The sequence below is a fragment of the Castor canadensis genome, chromosome 13 (genome assembly GCF_047511655.1).
Source record: "Castor canadensis chromosome 13, mCasCan1.hap1v2, whole genome shotgun sequence".
Lineage (NCBI taxonomy): Eukaryota > Metazoa > Chordata > Mammalia > Rodentia > Castoridae > Castor > Castor canadensis.
In genome coordinates this window covers 18,110,043-18,132,200 of record NC_133398.1, presented here as the reverse complement: position 1 = coordinate 18,132,200, position 22,158 = coordinate 18,110,043, and the positions used below count along the sequence as shown (strand labels likewise).

Genomic DNA, 22,158 nt, shown 5'->3' with positions numbered 1-22,158 from the left:
AATTAATCTGTAAATTAAATGTAATGTCAATCCTATAACATCAAGCCTTTTTGTATAATAAGAATTTATCTTAAAATTCACAAAGGAGAGTAAAGAAAAAAGATACATACACAAAAATAACAATGAACAGGTCCTGCCCTATTTGATGCCAACACATTATAAAATGCTAATAGTTACAAATGGTGTGTTAGTACAATAGGAATCAATAAATAGACCAGTGGAAAAGCAGCAAGAACTCAAAAAGTGACCTCTTGTGCACAGACTCACCCTGTGATACTGGTATTATAAATCACTGGAGTATGCATGGATCTTAGATACTGGGCCTGAATAATTATGCATGTGAGAAAATAAAGACAATTAACTCTCTGTATCACACCATTACACACAAATTCCATGGTTAAAGACCAAGTGTGACAGCCAAAATCTTATTAATTTAAAGAAAATACAAGAGCATTGTTAAACCGCTAGGGTAGCAAGAGATTTCTTCAGTGAACCATAAAGCATTAAGTAGAAAAAAGTGCAAAGTAGAAAAAAATTTATAGCATTAAAATGAAAATTCTCAAAGTTAGGATATGATTCTCCTCACAAAATTAAAATGTTAGTTATAGATTGGAAGAAAATATTTTCCAATGACAAAGGCCTACTTGAGTTTTTATATTATATATTTATAACACTATGTTATACAGAATTTATAATGTACTTAAAATTTTATAATTCTTTAAAAATAACAATTCCTTTGTTTGTTATGGCACTTTTGATTATAATAAGTAGTCCATTGATCATAAAAGCACAGCCCTTAAACTTTGACTTAACAATAGAATTTCTTACATACTATAATATATTTTATTCCTTAATTAATAAACAAAATAGGAGTATTATATCAGCAATACCTGCATTCTATGAAAGGCCTACTTTTTAAAAAAAATTATGGCTATCAATATCTATAAAGAATCCTTTCTAATAAGTTAAAAAAGAAAAAGATATAGTCTTGTGCAAAGGACATAATCAGAAAATTGGCATTAAAAGACATTTTTATATAGGGAGAGATGTTTAATCTCATGTAATCTCTGACGTGAAAATTAAATCATTACTGAAGTTATAATTTCATATGCTACAGACTGGCAAAATATAAATTATCTGATGTGCATTGTCAAGAATTTGGGAAAGCTGGAGCTTTCATATATGCTGGTGCAAGTATGATAATTTATAATATTCAGAAGCACAGGACAGTCCTAGATATGACCATGGATATGAAGTATAAGCAAAAGATGGAAACATAACTTCAGTATAGTAAGGAAAAAGACTGGAGGAGTCAATTAGCTATATAATTTATTTGTAAAAAGTATATGATGCATACCAAAAAATAGTTATAGTTGTCTTAATTTGAGTGTAGGAATATGGGAGTATATTTTTATATTTATTTTATTGTATGGTTATAGTAATTCATAATTTAAAATATGAAAAAATTTGTAAGGAATTTTTAATGAGGATGTTATGGGACAGAAAGAAGAACAAATGCAGGATAGAAAGATGAAGTCATGGGGAAAAAGGAACCCTCTTACACTGTTGGTGGGAATGTAGACTAGTACAACCACTCTGGAAAAAAATTTGGAGGCTACTTAAAAAGCTGGACATCGATCTACCATTTGATCCAGCAATACCACTCTTGGGGATATACCCAAAAGACTGTTACTCCAGAGGCACCTGCACATCCATGTTTATTGCGGCACTATTCACAATAGCCAAGTTATGGAAACAGCCAAGATGCCCCAGCACTGACGAATGGATTAAGAAAATGTGGTATCTATACACAATGGAATTTTATGCAGCCATGAAGAAGAACGAAATGTTATCATTCACTGGTAAATGGATGGAATTGGAGAACATCATTCTGAGTGAGATTAGCCTGGCTCAAAAAACCAAAAATCATATGTTCTCCCTCATATGTGGACATTAGATCAAGGGCAAACACAACAAGGGGATTGGACTTTAAGTACATGATAAAAGCGAGAGCACACAAGGGAGGGGTGAGGATAGGTAAGACACCTAAAAAACTAGCTAGCATTTGTTGCCCTTAACGCAGAGAAACTAAAGCAGATACCTTAAAGCAACTGAGGCCAATAGGAAAAGGGGAACAGGTACTAGAGAAAAGGTTAGATCAAAAAGAATTAACCTAGAAGGTAACACCCATGCACAGGAAATCAATGTGAGTCAATGCCCTGTATAGCTATCCTTATCTCAACCAGCAAAAACCCTTGTTCCTTCCTATTAGTGCTTATACTCTCTCTACAACAAAATTAGAAATAAGGGCAAAATAGTTTCTGCTGGGTATTGAGGGGCGGGGAGAGGGAGGGGGTGGAGTGGGTGGTAAGGGAGGGGGTGGGGGCAGGGGGGAGAAATGAACCAAGCCTTGTATGCACATATGAATAATAAAAGAAAAATGAAAAAAAAAAAAAAGATGAAGACATAGGAAAGACCAGTGCTCTGAATTAATACCTATAAAGTCAAGCACACTTCCTTAAGCTTCAACTTCCAATTAGGCTCTGAGCTTCCCAGCATGTTGAACAAAGAGGGAAAACTGAAGTCCAAAAAGCTAAAATAACTTTCTGGGGACTGGTGGCATGGTTAAAGTGGTAGAAAGCCTGCTTAGCACGAGGCCCTTAGTTCAAACCCCTGTACCGCCAAAAAAAAAAAAAAAAAAAAAAAGCTACCTGATCAGAGAACATAGCAATCCTGATGGTAATTCCTGAAGAGAATGTTCTTGTTTTGGTTTCATATGAGGTATTCAGTAATGTCCTCTACTATAAGAAATTACAGTGGATTGCAAAAGGATCCAATGAGAAAAGCAGTACCTATGTAGGCCAAAGCATTGTACTGAACAGTGGATTCTTTACAACCTGTTTAATATTTACAGCTGGCCTTTATGTGTTATTATCTCCATTTCTTATATGAGGAAGCTGAGGGACCAAAGAATTAAGTAATAATTTGTCTTAATCCTACAGCTATAAAGTGGAGACACATGGAACTGATCTTAGACAGTCTGGCTCTCCACTAACCCTGTATTAATGGCACCCTAGCAAAGCCAGGTGCACAAGAGTAGGTTCGTGATATCCCAGTGAAGGGGTTCTGGTGTGCAGCTATCTGACAGTCTGTCTTCCCCACCAATTACATTTTTTGGAGCAGATAATCCAGTTCTCATCACTCTTGCTTATGCAAGGTGTAGATCTTTTTCCACAAAGGAGTGAAGATACCCTGCTTTCTGCAAATATTTTCAGGGGAAAACTCAAACCTGAGCTTCACATTTAAAAAATACTTCTATAATTCAGAGGAGTGAACAAATTGCATATTCTCAGTTACTGACCTGTGGGTCTACATTTTTGCCACTGGGTATCCATTATCTGGGAAGACTGCAAATGTCATTAGCAGATAGTACATAATAACCACTAATTGTTGGCAGTCATGATTATTGATATTGTCACATCCAACAGTCTTCTAGCTGGTCTCCCATGTTCCATGCATATCTTCTGAATCCTCTATGCTCCTTCCTGAACATTCATGTTTCAAAACATGAATCTGAACTTATCACTACTCTGCTCTAGCTGCACCCTACAATGGCTTCAATTGTACAAATTCCAGCACTTCATGATCACCTCTAAGGCCTGCTACAATCTGAGGTCTCCAATTTCATCACTGAAATTTCTCCTTTTTTCACTTTACCTCATCCCCACCAAGATCCATGTTAATGGGCCCTGTCTCAAAGCCATGGCAATCATACTCTCTGATGGATTGTCCTTCTCAAATATGTGGCTATTCTTTCTCACTCTTTACCTACCCCCACCATAACACTTACTCCACTCTTCATTCAGGTGTCTAGGAAGAGGTTCATGTGATTAATGTTCAGTGCTCCCAGGTGGAATGAAAGTTCCTTGGGGTTGAGGAACTGTCTGTGTTGATCATTGTTCTTTCCCATTATCTGGAATGTACCCCACAGAGAACAGGTACTCAGTGACTGTCTGTTCAGAGAATAAAAGGAGTGAGGAAGGAATGAGGGGTAGTTAGCTGGTTTTTATGACTGTGATTGCTGGATACTGCTATAGATAGGTCAATGCGCTCAAATTTGATAGCCTTGTGGGGTGGCCTTGCTTCACCTCTGAGTGCTAAGGATAAGGGAAGATGTGTGTGCAGCACAGGCTAAAGTCAGCAGCAATTTTCCAGTGCCCCTCATTAATTGCTAGAGGGCTGGCAGAGACAAGTATGCCCTGCAAGGGACAGAAGAAAGACAAGGTTCTAAGGTCCCTGCTAGCTGGTCAAGAATGAGACCTCTTAACACCCCCACCCCTTCTGGCATGAGAGCCTCAATACTCAGATCTAACTAACATGGGCACAGAGAGGAGTAGGTAGGGGAGTCAAAGCATAAGGCACTTGCATCACAGTAGTGAAAGCTGGCCTCACTTGGTTGCACAGAGCAGCCATGGTCCTAGTTAGCTCATTGGACACACAGCGCTGAGAACAGAGTGCTACTGGACCAACCACCAAAGTCATGGTTGGCTCTGCAGGAGACTGAGCACTCAAGATGTGGACCAGGCAGCTCCTACCTTCTCTTTCACCCCTTAATCCTTTTGTAAACATGGTAGATGAAGTGAACACATCCTCAGAGTCATAAAGAGATGACTTATATATTTGTACATAATCCTTTGCAGTCTTCCTTACCAACCATTTCTTTTATTTATGTATCCAACCAATATGCACTGAGGTCTTACTGTGTGCTAGGAAATATAAGTGTTGGATACAGAGTGTGTGTGAACAGACCTAAAATTCCAGCACACGTTCTACTTCAGGAGGGCAAACCTAATGTACCTAGTATATATAAATACATATAATGATGTGTCTTTCTGCATATACTTATTTTGTGTACATAAGATATGTATATAAAATTTAGATGTACTTTATATGTATAATAATATAGAGAAAAAAAACCCAGGGCATTGTCATTTTCTTCACCCACACAGTGGAACAGTCTCTAATGGATCTCTTAGGGTGAGCCACAATCCTAACAGGAGACCCCTCATTTGTAATAACAAGAAAGCAATTAGCATTTTTCTCCTGGTTCCTAAAAAGTAGTTTCTCTTCTTTTCTCTCTCAGGCTTTTACTCCTCTTGCACCTCTCATTTGCCCCGTATCACCCCTCCTTTCCTCCATAAGTAAAAATGAAACAAAAGGGTATCATGAATTCCATCCTCTGCCATCCATCCTGCCATCCAGGACCACTGGTCAGGGAGCAGAGTCAGGGCCTTTCTGCCTCATGTTCCACTCCCAGCTCTTGGTTTCCCTTCATACTCCCTGTAGTTCTGTAGGTCTGCAAAAATCTGTATTTAGGGATCTTTCTTAACCCTACCCCTTTGTTTTGTTATACATTTCGTTCTATTTTTCTACTCCAATTTAAGGATACAAGATGTTGGAGGTGGATGGCCCCTCAGAGAACACTGGGTCTCATTTAACGGATGGAGAAACTGAGGGCCAGGGCATGGTGCCTAATTCAAATGGCAGATTGGTAGAATAAAACACAGGGAAGCCCATTCAGATATCAATACTGTGATGTTGTCCATCTGCTGGAGCTGCTGACTCCTCATCTTTTCATTTGAATCCCAGCAGTAGTTTTCCATTGATTTTTATCCATTGCCCTTATTCTGATCTAAGCTTATGCTGGCATGTTAATTATCCTTCTGGGACAAAAAAATTGTCAGCATGGAACTCCGAAGTTTCAAGTTTTCAGTGGCTCCCCAGTGCCTTCCTGATAAAGTCCAAGGCCTTTGTCTACCTCTCCAGTCTTCTGTCCTGTCCAAGTCTCATTGTTCCTGCCACTCTGAACTTCTCACAGTTCCTAGAATGTGCCAGCCTCTTTCTGTGTCCTTGGGGGGCCTCTGCTATCTTGTCTCCCTGCCCTGGGATGTGTTGATGAACTTATCTTTAAGATTCAGATCACATGTCCCCGCCTGAGGGAAGTCCTCCATGCCTTCCTCAGCACATTTCAATGCTAGTTCCTGAAGTGATTGTTCATATTCACATGCCAGCATCCTCACAGCAAATAAATCATTGGTGGCTTATGATGCTCTGAGCATTGTTCTAAACATATTACATGGAGATATCTCATTTAATCTTCACAGTAATCTCTAAGCTGTTATGATCATATATCTGTTTCATACATGGGGAAATTAAGGTTCAGAGACTTTGAAGAAAGTGCCCCATAACATAGGATTGGTAAATGTCAAAGAAAAGACTGTGTCCTGTCCACATTTTCAAATGCAGGTACTATAGCAGTGATTGCATTTTACCCAGCGTTCTCACACACAGCCATGAACTCAGTGGTTAACCTCCCCATTACCATGGCACTTAGTGCAGGGACACAGTGGAGTGCATATTTAATAAATGACCATTGAATGAAAAAGGTCCTCTCTCACTTTTCTCTTTTGCACATAGCATGCTGGAGGGTAGGTTGGGCAATGGCTACAAGGGACAGACTCTGGAGACTGATACAAGTCACTGCCCCATCTCTGTCACATCATAGTGCATCGAACAATTAACCTCTGTGAGGTTCTGTTTTTGTCCTACTCTGTAAAATGGGTTCATGATGACACCACCATGAAGATTAAATGAAGAAATCCCTATGACTGCATAGCATAGTGCCAAGAACTCAGCAGACAGCAGGAACCCAGAGTTTGTTAGGAAAATCATTATAATTCTATGTGCTCCTTCTCTCACCTGTTCCTCCCTCTCTCCCCTCTCCCCTTAATCAAGAGGTGTCCCCGCAACACGACTTGTTCAGGGGATGGAAAGGCTGAGAGGGGAGCATGGCTGCTTTGGCCCACTGGGCCCAGCATCCTCCTTCCTACTCCACACTGCCACCTTCCAGCTGTGAAATGGAGTCCCTGCTTGACTGGGTCTCAGAGCTGTCAAGGGGCTGCCAATTTCACAGTTCATGAGGCTTCTGTTCCCCCTGATTAATGGGGTGCCAGCAGCCATGGGCAGGGTTGTAACACCAGTCACATGGGGCTCTCTCCCCTCTGTCCATGCTTCTTGAAGTGGGGAGTGCAGGCCAGCTTCATGCATATTTATACAGAGAGAGAAATCATTTTGTACTTACAAAAAATAAATAAATAAGATTTCACCCAGGTCTCATAATTTTTCCCTGAGTGAACACAGCACACTTCAGGAAAAAAAACCAGAGAGAGAGAGAGAGAGAGAGAGATACAGATAACACACAGAATAATGAAAAACTGAAAACACTTTTTATACCACTGATCTAAGCAGGGGCTCCTCATGCCAAGGATGACCCATGAGACACAGGAGATATTAAACCCTGGAGCATGGACAGGGTCATTTTGAAATTAATCCAGTTCTACCCTGTAAGCCCAGGAGAATTAGAACAGGTAAGCCCAGATTCAACTGGGCTCTCCAGGCCTGCCTCCCTCCTGTAAGTCTCTGCTTTGGTTGACAGCATCCTCAACTCTGACATAGCTGCTCTCTCCTCCCTGTAAGAACAGCAGACTCCTGTGCCCTGGCACCATCCCTAGTGGGGCTGCAATAAATGCTTTCTTCTCAGACTGACGCAGTCCGTCCTTCCAGTTACATAACCTCTGCAAAGCCACTTCAGCCTTCAGTGCCTCAGTTTCCCCCTACGTACCTTAAAACACAGTCATTCTCTCTGTGTTTCAGTCACATGGGCCTTTGAGGTCATCGAATGTGCTAAACTATTCTTTTCGAAAGCCACTTCCTATGTTCTTCACTCCTGATTTGATCGGATACCTCCATATCCTGACTTTGGCTTTAATTATCTTTCCTCAGAAAGCTCCTCTTGAGCAGCCCAAATCAAGGCAAGTACCCGCTTTCAACTACAAGGTCACTCAGTGAGGTTCCTTACAGACTGCTCTGTGTTAATTAAATTAGTAATCACATGATGCGCCCTTTCAGGTCTAGGGTCTGATGTCTGACTTCGCCATCAGAAGGTAACATTTCTGAAGGCAGGGTTGTACCAGCCATCATGAGGCTCTGTCCTAATGAGTATTCTGTGAGTGAATAAATGAACGAATTACTGTACAGTTGTGAAGATTAAATGAGGTAGCACATAAGGTGCCTGATCTATTTGCATATGGCTCACAACACACTCTAAGAAGTAACAGTAATTGAACCTTCTATTTGCAATAAGCACTCTTCAAGGCATTGTGACATGTATTAAGTCAGTCAGTCTTACAACAGCTTGGGAATGTATACTCTTATTTTCTCCATTTAGAGATGAGGACAGTGAGAAGCAGGGAAATATGCTAATTTGCCCACACCACTAGCAAATATCAGTAAATTTCAGGAGTTGACTTGGGCAGTCTCACCTCAAAGCCCTATGGATGGATCTTAATTTCATCCCTTCACCTTCCCTTTCAGATCTTTGTTGGCCTTAAGTCCCCTGGTGGAAACCTTCTATTATGAAGTCTTTCCTGATTTGTCAGCCGCACACTTTTACTTCTGAATACTCACATCCACTCCTCAAAGCCATGTGTGGACAATTGCAGTTGCAAAATACAGCCATTGCTGTAAGAAGATTTTCTCTACCACACTCGTGCTGTTTTACAGGTAGGGACAACTTTTGTTGTGACAATGTGAGGACACAACAAAGAAACTGCTTGCTCCTCCATATCCTAGAGGGAGTCTCCTAGACATTTGGCATGAACCAAACTATTATTCCAGTGTACCCTCCCCTCTGAAAATATCCATCTCATCTTCTACCTGAAATACAAGCTCAGAGCAGGAAGAGTGTGTAGAGACAAGGAGGAGAGCAATCAGGCCACATGCACACTAAAGGCAGAGCTTTCTCTGAATGTCCTCCTCTCTGCATACTGCTGCTTTCTCTTCCCTGAAGGAGAGCTGTGGGTACCACAGCCTTCATTGCCAAGTTCACAGCTGGAGCTGCACTGAGCCAAAGCAGGGGGCCTGTCTGTCCTCTGGGTGAGGCTGCTTCCTGGGGTGATGAACAGCGCCAATCAGGCGGCACTTAACATAATTATAATGAAGTGGATGCATCTGGTCTCTGAAGGCTTCATTCACCAGGGAAATCATGAGGAAGTGATATCTCTCTCTGCTGACCTCCTTGGGACACTTACAGGAACAGTCCTGGTGCCAGGCTGTTGATACAGGCTGGAGACTAGCCTCTGCCACTTACGTGCTAGCTCAGGATGTTAGTTACCACTGGGTGTCCTTTCTCCCTTTTGCCTCATTTCTGAACAAGAAAGTAGGAGCAGATACAGCTTTGTATGAGAGAAAGTCTTCCTTTCTTCCTTCCTGGGTTTCTTAAGACCCTTCCCCACTCCCCAGAAATACAACATTAGTCATGCCCACCAGGCATACAGCACTGATCTCATGCCACATGTGAATTCATAGTCCCAGGATTCCAGGGAAAGAGGCACAAACTGAGGAATGTAGGCTTAGACCTTCAAGGGTCCAAGGTGTTCCATATACAGATGTGAAGCCTGAGGTCCAAGTAAAGGATATGATTTTCCCAAAACTATTGTTATTTATGGAGTATGGCCTCTGCAACCAACTATTATTTAACAATTGTTAAACTAGTTTCACAGATGAGAAATCTGTGATTAAAAGAAGTTAGTTACCTCATACAAAACCAAGGTGCTATGTGAGGATAGAATTCATACCCACATCTGCTGCCTTCCAAGCTCTTCATTTTACTACTGGTCATTCCAAGATAGTTCCACATTATGGTGGTTCTTTGCTTTGTAGACCCATGTGCCTTTAAACAAGTTTGCAAGCTAAAAGTTGGTTAAATTCCATTGTCTTTTGCATGCACTAGTGGAGTACTAGATATTGAAAGGAATCCTGTGGTGAATGCTTTTGTAAAATATAGAATCATTTTGGAAAATAATCTGTCACTCCCTGATTTATCTCTTTGCTAAGCTAAGCCTTTCATAAACCAGCTTCTTTTGAAGCAGGGCGCACCAGTCCTTCTCTGAGCAGATGGACTTCTCACTGTTTTGGCCAGGATATGATGATTTTGGGGCTGCTGGGACCACAGATGCCTACTAGTGAACAGAGCTGCAGGTGCTTCAAAGCCCACTGGGTGCCCCAAGAATCCACCATCCAGACAAAGCTGATGGGATCAGAGCTCCAGTCTAAGCAAAGGTGGATGGCTTCAGATTAGCTTGTGAATGACAATGTGGCTTGGTATGAGTGTCTACTGATTAGGATATTCAATATTTAATATGACAAGTTCTCTTTTAGGATGCTTGAATAGGAAACATGAGATAAGACTGAGAGATAGGCACAACATATCTCACAAGGAATAAAGACAAGCAAGTGCAGAAACAATGAAGACACAGAGGCCAGGGGTATATGAGGAGGTAAAGAAAGTTATTTCCAGATAGATCCAAAAGAACAAAGAAAAAGAGACACACTCGATCAATTTAGCAGAACTATTTGAGAAAGAAACAATGTGTCAATGAGTCAATTAGAAACAGTGACTCTTTTTTCCAATGCCTGAGATTGTTTTCTGACCCTGTATTGTTTCTGGTCCCTGTATTCTTCCAGGGACGTGTTAGAGTAAGTAAGTACTTCAAGGTCACACATACCTAGGTACAAATCCTGCCTCTAACAGGAATATATCCTGGATGAAACACTTGATCTCTTTCTGCTGCAGGTCCCTTGTCTGTAAAACAGGAGCAATTAGAGGTACCAACTGCATCAATTTTTTGAGGACTTTATGTGTAAGTATTTGTTAAGTGCTGATCAGAGTTTAGTCCACACAGAGTAACCAATATTATTCTCATTGCAGCTAAAAATAAACTCCCATTAGCTAAACTAGCCAGTTCTTTGAATTCCTTAGAAGCTGATGAAGATACTGGAGACCAGTCAATCATTGATTCACTTACTCATTTGGTTTATCTATTCACTCAACAATTATTTACTTATTGTCTACACTGTGCCAAACAATGTTCTAAACAACCAGCATGCATCATTGAACAAAGCAGAAAAAAATCCCTGAGGAGAGACAAACAATAGATGCAAAAATGCAGAAAGTGGGTCAAATGGTGACAAAGACATTGAAGGAAAAGAAAGCAAGTTAAGGAGACTAGAGACTATGGGGGGTGTGCTTGTGAACATGCATATTGCTTTATTTTCTGTGATCCTGACCCACTAGATGCCAGTAGTATCCATCAACCCCTCCCTCTTCAGTGAAGATGAACAGAAATGGTTTTAGACTTTGGCAAAGCTAAAGGGTTGTGTGTGAGAAAAAGAAACAAAATCACTTCCTGATTGACAACCAAGAGAGTCCTGGTCTATAAGGGAAAAAAATAATAGCACTGAGAGTATCCCTAAGATGGGTCTGGTAAACTACCATCAGTCCTACTCTAGGGACAAACTATTCTCCTGTAGTCATGGATACATTTGTTCACTCATTCATTCATTTTAACTATATTCACCTACAATGTGCAAGAATCAAGGCCCTCTTGACTAAGGAGGAGTAAAGAGGTCTAGAAGAGATGAACCAATTTGGGTTGCAATACTACAAAATTGGAGAACAGGAGGGCAGAACAGGGCTGGGGGAGTAGGGTTGGCACTGGTTGAAGGGGAGAGGTGGCAGGGAAAGGAGTAGGAGGATGAATTCAGTGCAAATAGTGTATACACATGCATGTAATTGCAAAAATGATACCTGTTAAAAGTGTTCCAGGAATCGGGGGAGGGCGGATGAAAGAACTGTGAAGGGCTTGAATTTAGTATGATACATTTGATACATTGTAATAACCTTTGAAATGACACAATGTACCCCTGCCCAGCACAACAATAAAGGGGAAAAAAGGAATATTATGTACTCATGTATGAAAATAGAAAAATGAGACCTATTGAAATTATTCTAAGAATGGAGGGGAGGGAAGATAAACCAGAATGATGGAGGGGGTGAATTTGACTAAGGCATATTATAAGCACTTTTGTAAATATCACAATGTATTCCCAGTACAACAAAAATATGCTAATAAAAAATAAAATTTAAAACAAAATCAAGGTCCTCTTATAGAAGAGGAGCAAAGTAACCATCCAGGAGTGTAGTGGCAGAAATATTAAGATGACATTGGCCAGGAAGTTGGAAAGTCTGTATTAGTAACCCACACTCCTTTATCCAGTGTTAACTTGCTGTGTAACAAGTTAAATATCATCCTCTATCTGGGGCCTCTGTTTGCTGAGTACCATGAACATCTCAGTAAAAATTAACAATGATAACTTGCAGAGCACTATGCTATTTTACATACATGATCTCCTTAATTTTCAAGAGAGTTCTGCAAAAAGCAATCCCATTGTAGAAGTATGGAAACTGAATCACAAAGGCATTAGGGACTCCTTCCAGTTTGCACACATTATGCATTGCAAAGGTGAGGTTTGACCAATGTGATGTAGGGCAAGAAATAAGCTTTATTTCTATTTTTGATAAGGTCTTTCTATGTAGCCCAGGCTGGCCTTAAACTCACAATCATCTTGCCCCTGTCTCCAGAGTGCTGAGATTATAAGCATATGCCACCAAGCCCAGAAATTGCTGGGGTTCTTAATTACTCTCTGCTCTTATCTAAAAGGTTTCCTGGTCTCTGGTCTTATGCTGGTCTCTGTCTATCTAGAAAAACAAAACTTAAGTTTTGTTTTTATTAAATCTAGGACTCTGTCCTAGAGTCCTCCACTGCCCCCTGCTCTTCATATGCAAAGTAGGGTGAATCTATTGCTCCTATCCACTTCCTTTCCCCACTGTGAAGACCACAAGGACTGTTCCAACTTCTCCTTGCTCTGGGAGAAGACCAGAAATAAAGAGACCTAACTTCAGTTGAGGAAGTTGCCCAGGAAGCAGCCATGATGACTTGGAGAACAGCCCTTCCACAGGAGGCATGTGAATGAGTCCAGGGTTCTCAGACTCTCTAGCAAACAAGAGAGGCAGAAATGTGGATTTTTATGTGAAATGTGGTAATTTTAAATATGGAGCATTTACTTCAAAAGTATAAAATATATCCTGTATGCAGATAAAAACCAAACTAAGCAAAACAAATATATCTGTGACTGAATTCTACCTGATGAGATTCCAGGGCTTGACCTCTATTCTCTGGTTTCTCCAGCATCCTCCTTTCCCTATTTCAACTCTTTGTCCAAATCCTTCTCATTTTGGCTCTGATTTCTTGCCATCTTATTAAGAAATCAGCCCCTCCATTTTCAAATGTCCCTCATTCACTCATAGTAAAAGTCAATTCCTAACCTACTGGGTCCTAGAAGATCTTCTTTCTAATGACCCTATTTACTCTAGGGTTCTCTCTCTCATGCTGCTGCTTCCTCCTATTCCTTTAATGCTTCAACACACTGATACCACTGGGCCTTTGTACTTGCTACTTCAATTTCCTAAAAAGCTCTTTCCTCATGTGTTCAAATGAATACTCTACATACACTACAAATGAGTCCTCAAATGCCACCTCATCAGTGAGATCCTTCCCAAGGACCCTAGTTCCATTTTTTTTGTTTTATTTCACCCCATTTCAATTATCATTTGATATTTTGATATTATACATTTTTATTCATTTAAAGGAGAGAAGGACAGGTGTTGAATATTCTTGAAGTACGTGATATGTATGTATGAAAATAGCACAATGAAACCCATCCAAAACTGTTTAAAAGAAGAGGGGAGGAGAGAAGGTTAAGAAAGAGTGACATAGATGGGGTGAATTTGACCAAAGTACATTAAATGCATGCTGTAAATATCATAATGAAGCCCTTTTATACAATTAATTTAAGTTAATAAACATTAAATATAAAAAAAGAAAACAGTCTCTATAGAAACAGACTTTACATATTTTCTTCAGTGCTTTATCTTTAGAGCACCAAATATTTCCTGACACACAGTAGGCATTTAATTAAAGTTTGTTGATTTAATAAAAAAACAAAAATGAACAAAGATTTTCCTATTTTACAAGTGTGTATGGAGATGTCTCACAAAAAGATGTTCAGCTAAATATGTATCAAGGACTTTAAAACATTCAGACACTTGACCCAGTAATTTTTCTCCTGGGAATATATACTGGGGAAATAAAACAGAATGATGGAAAATGAATTTAAGCCCAAATATGGTTGTTGCTGCTGAATACAAAATAGGAAAGAAGGAGAGAGAGAGAGAGAGAGGCAACTAAAACATTCATCAATTAATAAAATATGAGGAAATAATAAGAAAGAATAATAGACATGTTAAATGCTTATGATTGAATATTAAATAAAAATGCAAGATATAAAGCAATTAATAGGTAAAAGAGGAAATATGGTAAAATGTTGCTATGGCTATATCATAAGGCATTTAGTTGCTTCAAGTTTAAGTTTTCTACAATGAGCACACATAACTTTCATATTAGGAAATATTAAGAAAAGTAAGGATAGGCCGTAATTGTGAGTAAGGTAGACAAAATCAGGGAAACAGAGGCTGTCAGGGCCCCTGTAGGAGCTACTTGTGTCTCTTTCTATGACAGTAATCCCTCACTGAGCGATTTCCAGCCATTTCTCAAGAGGCCAGGACTGGAAGTACAATGTCCCCTTACTGCTGGGAAATTGCTGCAGCTCTGATCAATCAGGGAATAGCCTCTGCAGACCCTGACATTTATCAAACCTATTTCACCCTCATCTGTCACCGTGCGGTGGGGCTACCTTGCTGGGCACAGTCTAATCAAGTCAGCAATCCCTAAGGGACCCCAGAGATAAAGAAGAGGGGGGTTCAGAGGCAGTAGGAGAAATGGGAGTTAGGGAGATGGGAAGAGGATCATGATGGAGGAGGAGGGAAGAGCAAATGTTCAGAGAACACCCGTTTGTTTTGCTATCATGGCAATTAACGCTGGGAAGTGACATCTTAAGGGACTCTGATGACAGCTTTGGTGACATTCCTGTTTGTGATTCCATGACAAATCTCTGTCTATATCTTATTTTAGTGAGTGTGGAGACAGCTCAGAGGATGGCTGTCTGAGGACATGAAGCTCTTATCTGCTAGAGGCATGGTGCAGCTTACCCTGCAAGTCCTGGACCTAGGCATTCACACACCAGGGCCAGGTCTGGAGGAGGACAGCAAAGCAGCCAATGCAGAAGTCAAAAATAAACTCAGAGTCATGGTCTGTTCTTAGTTGACTTTGTAAACCCCACCATGTGGTTCAATTAATTGCAGCAAAAATGAACACTCTGTCATTCTACGAGTGACATTTGCTTTGTCTATCCACTGGGACGAAAAAAAGGAGAGGGAGAACAACAAAAGAAGATTCAATTCTGAATAGTTTCCAGGCTGGCTGGTTCTGAGGATCTTGCCCCTTTGTTTTCTAAGCAGCCATAATAAAGGAAATGGAATGGAAACAGATTAATCTCAAGTTTATAATCTAAGAATTGAAAGGATTGCATAAATTGTGTTTAATATGCAGCCCTGCTACACCATCTTTGACCCATGATTGCATGGCTTTATTTGAATACTTCCAGAAAGACGGAGATTACAATCATTATAACTTTGAGGGGAGGGCAATGTAGATGTAACAAGTGGTTTTCCAATGATAGTCAGGATACTTCAGAGACAAAGTGTAGCAAAACAAAATGTAGTGAACTTGAACTCAAGAACTCCACCATCAAATCCTATGTGTCATGCATGACTTAATTTCTTTGGGCCAGAGTCTCTCAAAAAAGGTTAATTTACAGAGTTTACCATGTAACATTTATGAAGTCATTTACAAATGTTAAAGAGCTATATAAAATAAAGCAATCATTGTTGCTTTATACTCTTCTAAACTGTGAGCTCTAATGGGAAAGTCTATTTCTTATTTTCCTTTGTGTGCATACAGTAACACACAGTAGTTACTGTATTGTGTTGTAAGTAGATGAATGAATGAGTGAGTAAGAGAGTGAGGTGTACCCAAACAGAAGAAGCAGGGGCCATGTGTCATCCCATCTTCGTCTCTGACTAGCTACAACTCTGCAGATGGCCAATGGAGGTGCCAACATGACACAGGGAATCCCTTTAGCCTGGGGGACATTCTACAATGGAGAAATCAAAAGGCACTTTGAACTGGGAGAGCAGGAAGCAATTTAGTGTAAGGAAATCAGGGAGGTTTGGTGTTAAGAAAGACATTTCCAAACTTTCCTTCTTTTGATGCCAGGGAGTCTGTCTCAGGAACATCTGTTGAGCCAGTATTATCTGTCCTGCTCTAGTTAGAGAACTTCTGCCTGTCTGCCTTCCAATTGTACCCCAACTAGCCATGGCAGCTCCTCCAGGTGGTGGCAAAACTGGAGCTGAGATTAGGAGGGAGTTTCTCAGGCTCCCTGATAACCTCCATGTTGTTCTGGGACAGCTAGGAAGAAGGCATGTGTTGTTTCCCAGGCAGGGAGCAGAGGAATTTCGGGGGTGAGGATGGAGTATTTAAAAATAATAAAATGAAAGTCATACAAGAGGTCCCTTGAGAGGGCAGGTTGAGCAATTTCAAGAGAAAACATGGAGATGGGAGGAAAACAGGCCATAGGGTTGGGTGAAAGACACCAGTGGGCTTGTTTATAGAATAGATGGGAAGATTTAAGAAACTATTCATTTGAAAATATTAAGCACCCAAGTACCTTAAAAATAATGATAACTCTAAATGAGTTTTTTCCAAAAAGGAAAAAGATAAGGAGACCATGCAAAGATTATCAGCCTGTGAAAGGTTTCTAAGATATCCATGTATCAATTCAATAATTTACTCATTCATCCATCGACTGGCCTAACATGTACACATGTTAATAACTATTATGTATCAGGCACTGATAGGCATGGAACAAACCAAATAGACATGGTACCTTGTATCATGGAACTTTCAGTCTTGTAGGATAAATAAAATATTTAATAAATGAACCCAAATAATAAAAAGTTCTATTAAGGAGACAGGAAGGAGAGTTAAAAGGAGACAGGAAGGAGAGTTAATAGTAGACACAAAACAAGAATCAACTTGGAAAAAAGTGTCATGTCTAAATAGATGACTTTCAGGCTGAGATCAGAATGATGAGGAGTCAGCCCTGCCATGACAGATTGGGAAAGGAAAGAGGGAGATTCTTTTCTTAGCAATGATAGCTCCAGGATATGGAAAGGACCTGTGGGTGGAAGGAGCTTAGCACATTGAAGGACTAAGAAGGGGCCAATGTGGTAGCAGAGAGAAGTCTGTGAATGACTTATGTATTTGACTGTTAGGAACACAGTGATCACCACAGAATAGGTGAGAAAAGTGGCACAGAAACAGGATGGAGTAATGGGTTCAGTCCCATCCTTGCCTCTAGCACAGCAGCTTACCTTTGAACTGGGCTCAGCCACTTTAGACCTGTGTGACCTTGGACCAGTTATTAACCTCCCCATTCATTTAGTGTCTTCTTCCGAAAAATAGGGGCAATATTAGTACATATCTCATAGGGCTTCAATGAGGTGTAGATGACATAATTAATGGAAAGTTCCAGAAGAGTAGTCAGCTAGTGGAGGTGGCAGCAACAGCAGCAATAGTTCCCTATCAAACCCTTCCTTTCATTTCCATTCTGGGTTAAATGTAACGGCATGAGAGAACATGCAGGACAGCGGCTGAGACCTTATAAGCACTCAGTAAAAGTCTCACCTTTCTCCCATCTCCCATTTACCATGAGACTTCCTGGGCTAAAATCCTGAGCCACAGCAAGGTTCACTATACTGAGCTCATGCCAGAAAGAGGCTGACACATCCCATCTGTTCCCATGGGCCACTGCTGGCATGAGATGCTATTTCTCTTTCTTCCTCTACCTTATGTCCTGAGCTGAGCAGCAAAGCACAGAAAGGCTTTTGTTCTGTAGCACTTCACCTAAGAATTATTGTGCAAGGTAACTGAAAGAATTGCCTTTGACAAAGAAAGGAATTTGGACCACTGATAATTAGAGGAAAGAAAAAGCAGTCAATAAAAGAAAGTCAGACATGTGAAATGATGGCATATAAAATGCAAAGACCAACCATGTTCATGATAATTTAAGAATACTGAATGTGATAAGGCAGTGAGTGACCTGGGTAGATCTACATGGAAAAATATAGGTAGGCTCTCTTGAGAGCATGCAACACAGGAACAGGCCCTAGCACACAGCTCCTGATGGCGGGATAGCCAGTATCCTGCCCAAAGCCTAAAACACTGTGTCTTCAACTTTCTTCTTGCCCAGTTTCTTTCACTGCAGAGCGTACTTAAATGACTGTGAAAAGGAGAATTATTTTGTTGAGACAAAAACAGGCAAGCTGAAGGCATGGAGATACATAGCATCTAAAAGATTTGCACAAGTTATAATGCCAGTAAACTGTGGAGTGGGATTCAAGTCCAAATTTGCTCCCCTATACCTCACCAGACTACCTGTTTCTTGTCCATCCAACACTCATTCTCTTTAGACATTTTCTGTTTGGTGTTTCTCACTGCTATTGAAGAGATTTTAGAGAATAAGCCTGGCTTTATTGTTGTTTGAAAAATGTTCTCCTTGAAAGAAAACACATGGGGAAGACTTATCTTTAAGTTGCCATGGGGTGGGAGAAGTACAGTCTCTGGGGCCTCCCAGAAGGCAGAGAAAGCTAAGATCCCCTTCCCCCACTTCTCAGGAGTCAGCCTGAGCACCTCTGGGTCAAGCACAATTCTGTCTCCTGCTATGGCTTTCATTATCATCAGCCCCTACCTCCATCTTTAAGATGAACTAAGGGAGGGTTTGCAGGCAGCTAAAATGTACAAAACTTTGAATGGCAACGCTTTATTTTCATTAAGAAGCACAGGGCATGGGAGGCACCAAACCTCAATGAAAGGAGCGAGTACCCCAATGGTATGTGGTCCATTCTGGGCATGAGTGACAGGCAGTGAAACCGGTGCCTTTAACAAGGGAAGACTGGGGTGTGGCATCATGGATCTGAGCTTCTACCTCATCTCTTCTACATTCTTATATTGTGGCTTTATTCAAGCTTTGGTTTCAGTTTCCTAGCTCTTCCCCTCATGAATTGTCTCCCAGAAGGATCCTGCTCATGTTCTCTGAGGGCATCTCTTCTGCTTTCCTCAACTCTTTTGCAGGTCTGCAATGGTGTCTGGCACAGTGTAGCCACTCTGAAGACTGATGGAATGAGTATAACAGTAGCAGCAACAGGTGTGGGGCACTGGCTGTGAACCTTACACTTCACATTGTTTATCTCATTTTAATTTCCTAACCCCACTCTAAGGCATAATACCAGCATCATGCCCTTTGATGGGAGAGACTGTGACTTGTCTAAGGTCATAGAGTTGGTAATATTGAATGGGAAACTCCATCTCAGTGTCTACCTTCTGTCTCCCTAGCCACACTAATCTCCAGAAGCCAGGCTCTATATCACCACAATATACTTCCCAGAAGGAAGAACAGGGAAGGTGGAGGGAGACATCAAACAAGATTACTGGCAGTGGACTTCTTCCTCTACCTGCCTCCTCACTTTAAAGGTGCTTACCTCCCCACTTTGAAGATGCTCTATTCTCCATCTGAAGCATGGTGGAGGGAATGTGTGTGTATGTTTATGTGCCTGTGTATGTGTGTGTGTGTGTGTGTGTGTTAGGGGATGGGGAGGCGAGAGAAGTTGCCTTTATCAGTTGCATCTTAGCACCTTTCCTTGGTAGTCACTTTGCTGGCATCAGTGACCTCCTGAATTTCATCCTCAGCCTTTCTGCTCTCTCCTGGTTTCTGGCTATAATGTTCAATGGTTACTGCTAACCCTTGGTTTCTGGGGCAGTGAGATAGCTTGAAGCCTGGAACTGAGCATTCTGGAATCTAAGTGATGCTTAGATTTATCTCGATTGATTGACTGATCAATTTTTACAATCATTCTATCAACAGGTGTTTTTTGAGAACCTACTTACTCTTAAGTGTCAGCTACTATGCTGGATGCTAGTGAAACAAAGATTACATTGAATGCTGTACATTCTCTTAAAGAAAAGAGAAAACCAACTGTTATTGTACAGTGTGGTAAGTGGTAAGCTCAATATATAAAAGTATCAATAAAAATATCACATCTCCTTTCATTGGTCCTTCAGTGAGGAAACTGAGGGTCAGACAATTGAATTCCCATTTTTCTAAGATCACATTATAAAAAGAGGAGGCAGGACTTCAACCCAGGTCCAGACAACTATGGGATAGGTACTGGATTTCAACACTGGGTCATTCTACTTGTTCATTAAGTTTACAGGCTTGACAAATATCTCTCCCTTTTTAAGAAGCCCCCACTGTCCCTATTTGTCCATGGCATCATGGAAAGATGGACCTAAGAGGATAATCCTATAGGCAGAAAAGAACAACATAGAGTTGAGAGCTCCAGCCCTTGGACAATGCAGCGAGGGTATCTGTAGACTCAGAAGAGAAGAGGTAGTGTCTGAATTGGGATTTACAGGTCAAACCTTTAACCTATCACAGAGACCAGCTTTATAAAAACCATGAAGAGAAAAAGCAGCAATTTACCTGTGTAACATATCTCTAAAGGAAAATACCCCAATTCTATAAATAAGCTGGAGTCCTAGACACTTAATAAAGATAACTAGAGATGCATCCTGTGCTTATGTCCAAACAATCATCATCCTCCAACAGAACAAAGGAAATGAGCCTTTGCAACAACATATATGAAAAAAAAAAAATGAGAGATGTTAGTCAACAAAACATCTAACATAAGCCAGCAACAGTTGAAAAAGCAAGTACAGGCTCAAGGTGCATCAGCAGAAGCATAACATCTGACCAGAGGACACCGAAAGCCCCACGTTGCTCCCACCTGGACAAAGAAGCATATTGGCTAAGGTATGATACTCCAGAAAGAAAAATGGAAGATCTCCTCCTGGACAATGCCCTGGATGATGATATCTCTGAAAAGTAATGCATACAAGACAGCTGAAGGAGCTCAGTCTATTTAGGTTGATTTATAGAAGTTACAGGTATTTTTTGTTTTTCTGCTGTCACACTTCCCAAGAGATGCCTTGGCGAAGGAAGATCAGATTCTCTTTGTTTGTGGACAGGGAGGAGCAAGGACACAGACGTTAAGTCCCAGAGGAGGAAACCTAATAGTAATTTCCAGGAATGGGATGAACTCTCTTAAGTAGAAAGAAGGCTGCCAAAGAAGGTCTTCAGAAAACACCGAGAGGTGTTGGACCTCATATAATCAGATGCCCCTCAAAACTCCAGTACCAGGAACACAGACATTCTTTTGCTCTCCCAATCACTACTGAAGGACCAGAGAAGACAAACCTGATAAATCCAACAGAGAAATTGGCCCTAAGACCAAATGGACTTAGCTAGGAAGACACTAGGTCCCACAAGCACCCAGCTCTTGTGCTTCTTCCACCTCCCAAAATGGCCCTTGGAGAATGGGATATGAGAAGGACTTACCTTTCTTCTCAAAGTCCATCTTCTCTTCCCCTGGCCGTCCCAAGCTGTCCAGGGTATGAGTCACCTGGCTGTCAAACTCATCCTCACGGGAGACGTGGTTGGCCCGCCGGGGTGGGTCCTCCTCCTCCTCACAGTCATAGTCATCCAGGATGGGTGTCTCCCGGATTGGCACGCCAATGACAGAATTGTGTGCCTGCAGCCGAGAGGAACGGAAGCTCTCTCGGGCCTGGGGACCCAGCAACACTGATGGGATGTAGTGGATCTCGTGCGTGGCTTCTGTGCTTGCACTCTTCTGGGGGATGCGGCGACGCTTTTGCCACCGTCGCTGGGCATACAGTGCCACCGTGAAAACCAGCAGCAGCAGCAATAAAGCAATGAGGCCACCCTGGAGCAGGAAAGAAGAAAAACAAGCAAATGGACTACTACTCTTTAGTCTGGAATGCCAGAGGGGATTTTTCCATCTACCATGCTCAGTCTGGATCCCTGGCTATGGCTTACAGAGATTCAGGAACCACCAGTCATACCTTTGAAGCAAGAGAGACACTGCTTCCAAACTTGGCTTTTTCATCAACAAACTGTGGATCTTGGGCAAACTTGATTTCAGAAAAGAGTCTTGTTCTTCTGTCTTCACAAAATTAACATAAGGAACAAATGAGATGGATAATGGCCAAGAGCCATCCAGCTTACTCAAAGTGATTTCACACATACCTGTTACTGGAGTCTGCC

General features: G+C 41.1%; 1 protein-coding gene across 4 annotated transcripts in view; it reads right to left on the bottom strand.

Moving 5' to 3' along the window:
- Astn2 (astrotactin 2) overlaps positions 1 to 22,158 on the bottom strand; it is an 888,234-nt gene that overhangs the window by 672,913 nt on the left and 193,163 nt on the right. For all 4 annotated transcript variants that reach the window (XM_074051155.1, XM_074051156.1, XM_074051153.1 and 1 more), the window contains exon 3: positions 21,433 to 21,817. In XM_074051155.1, the coding sequence (XP_073907256.1) occupies positions 21,433 to 21,817 (385 nt within the window). The remainder of the gene's footprint in view (positions 1 to 21,432; positions 21,818 to 22,158) is intronic.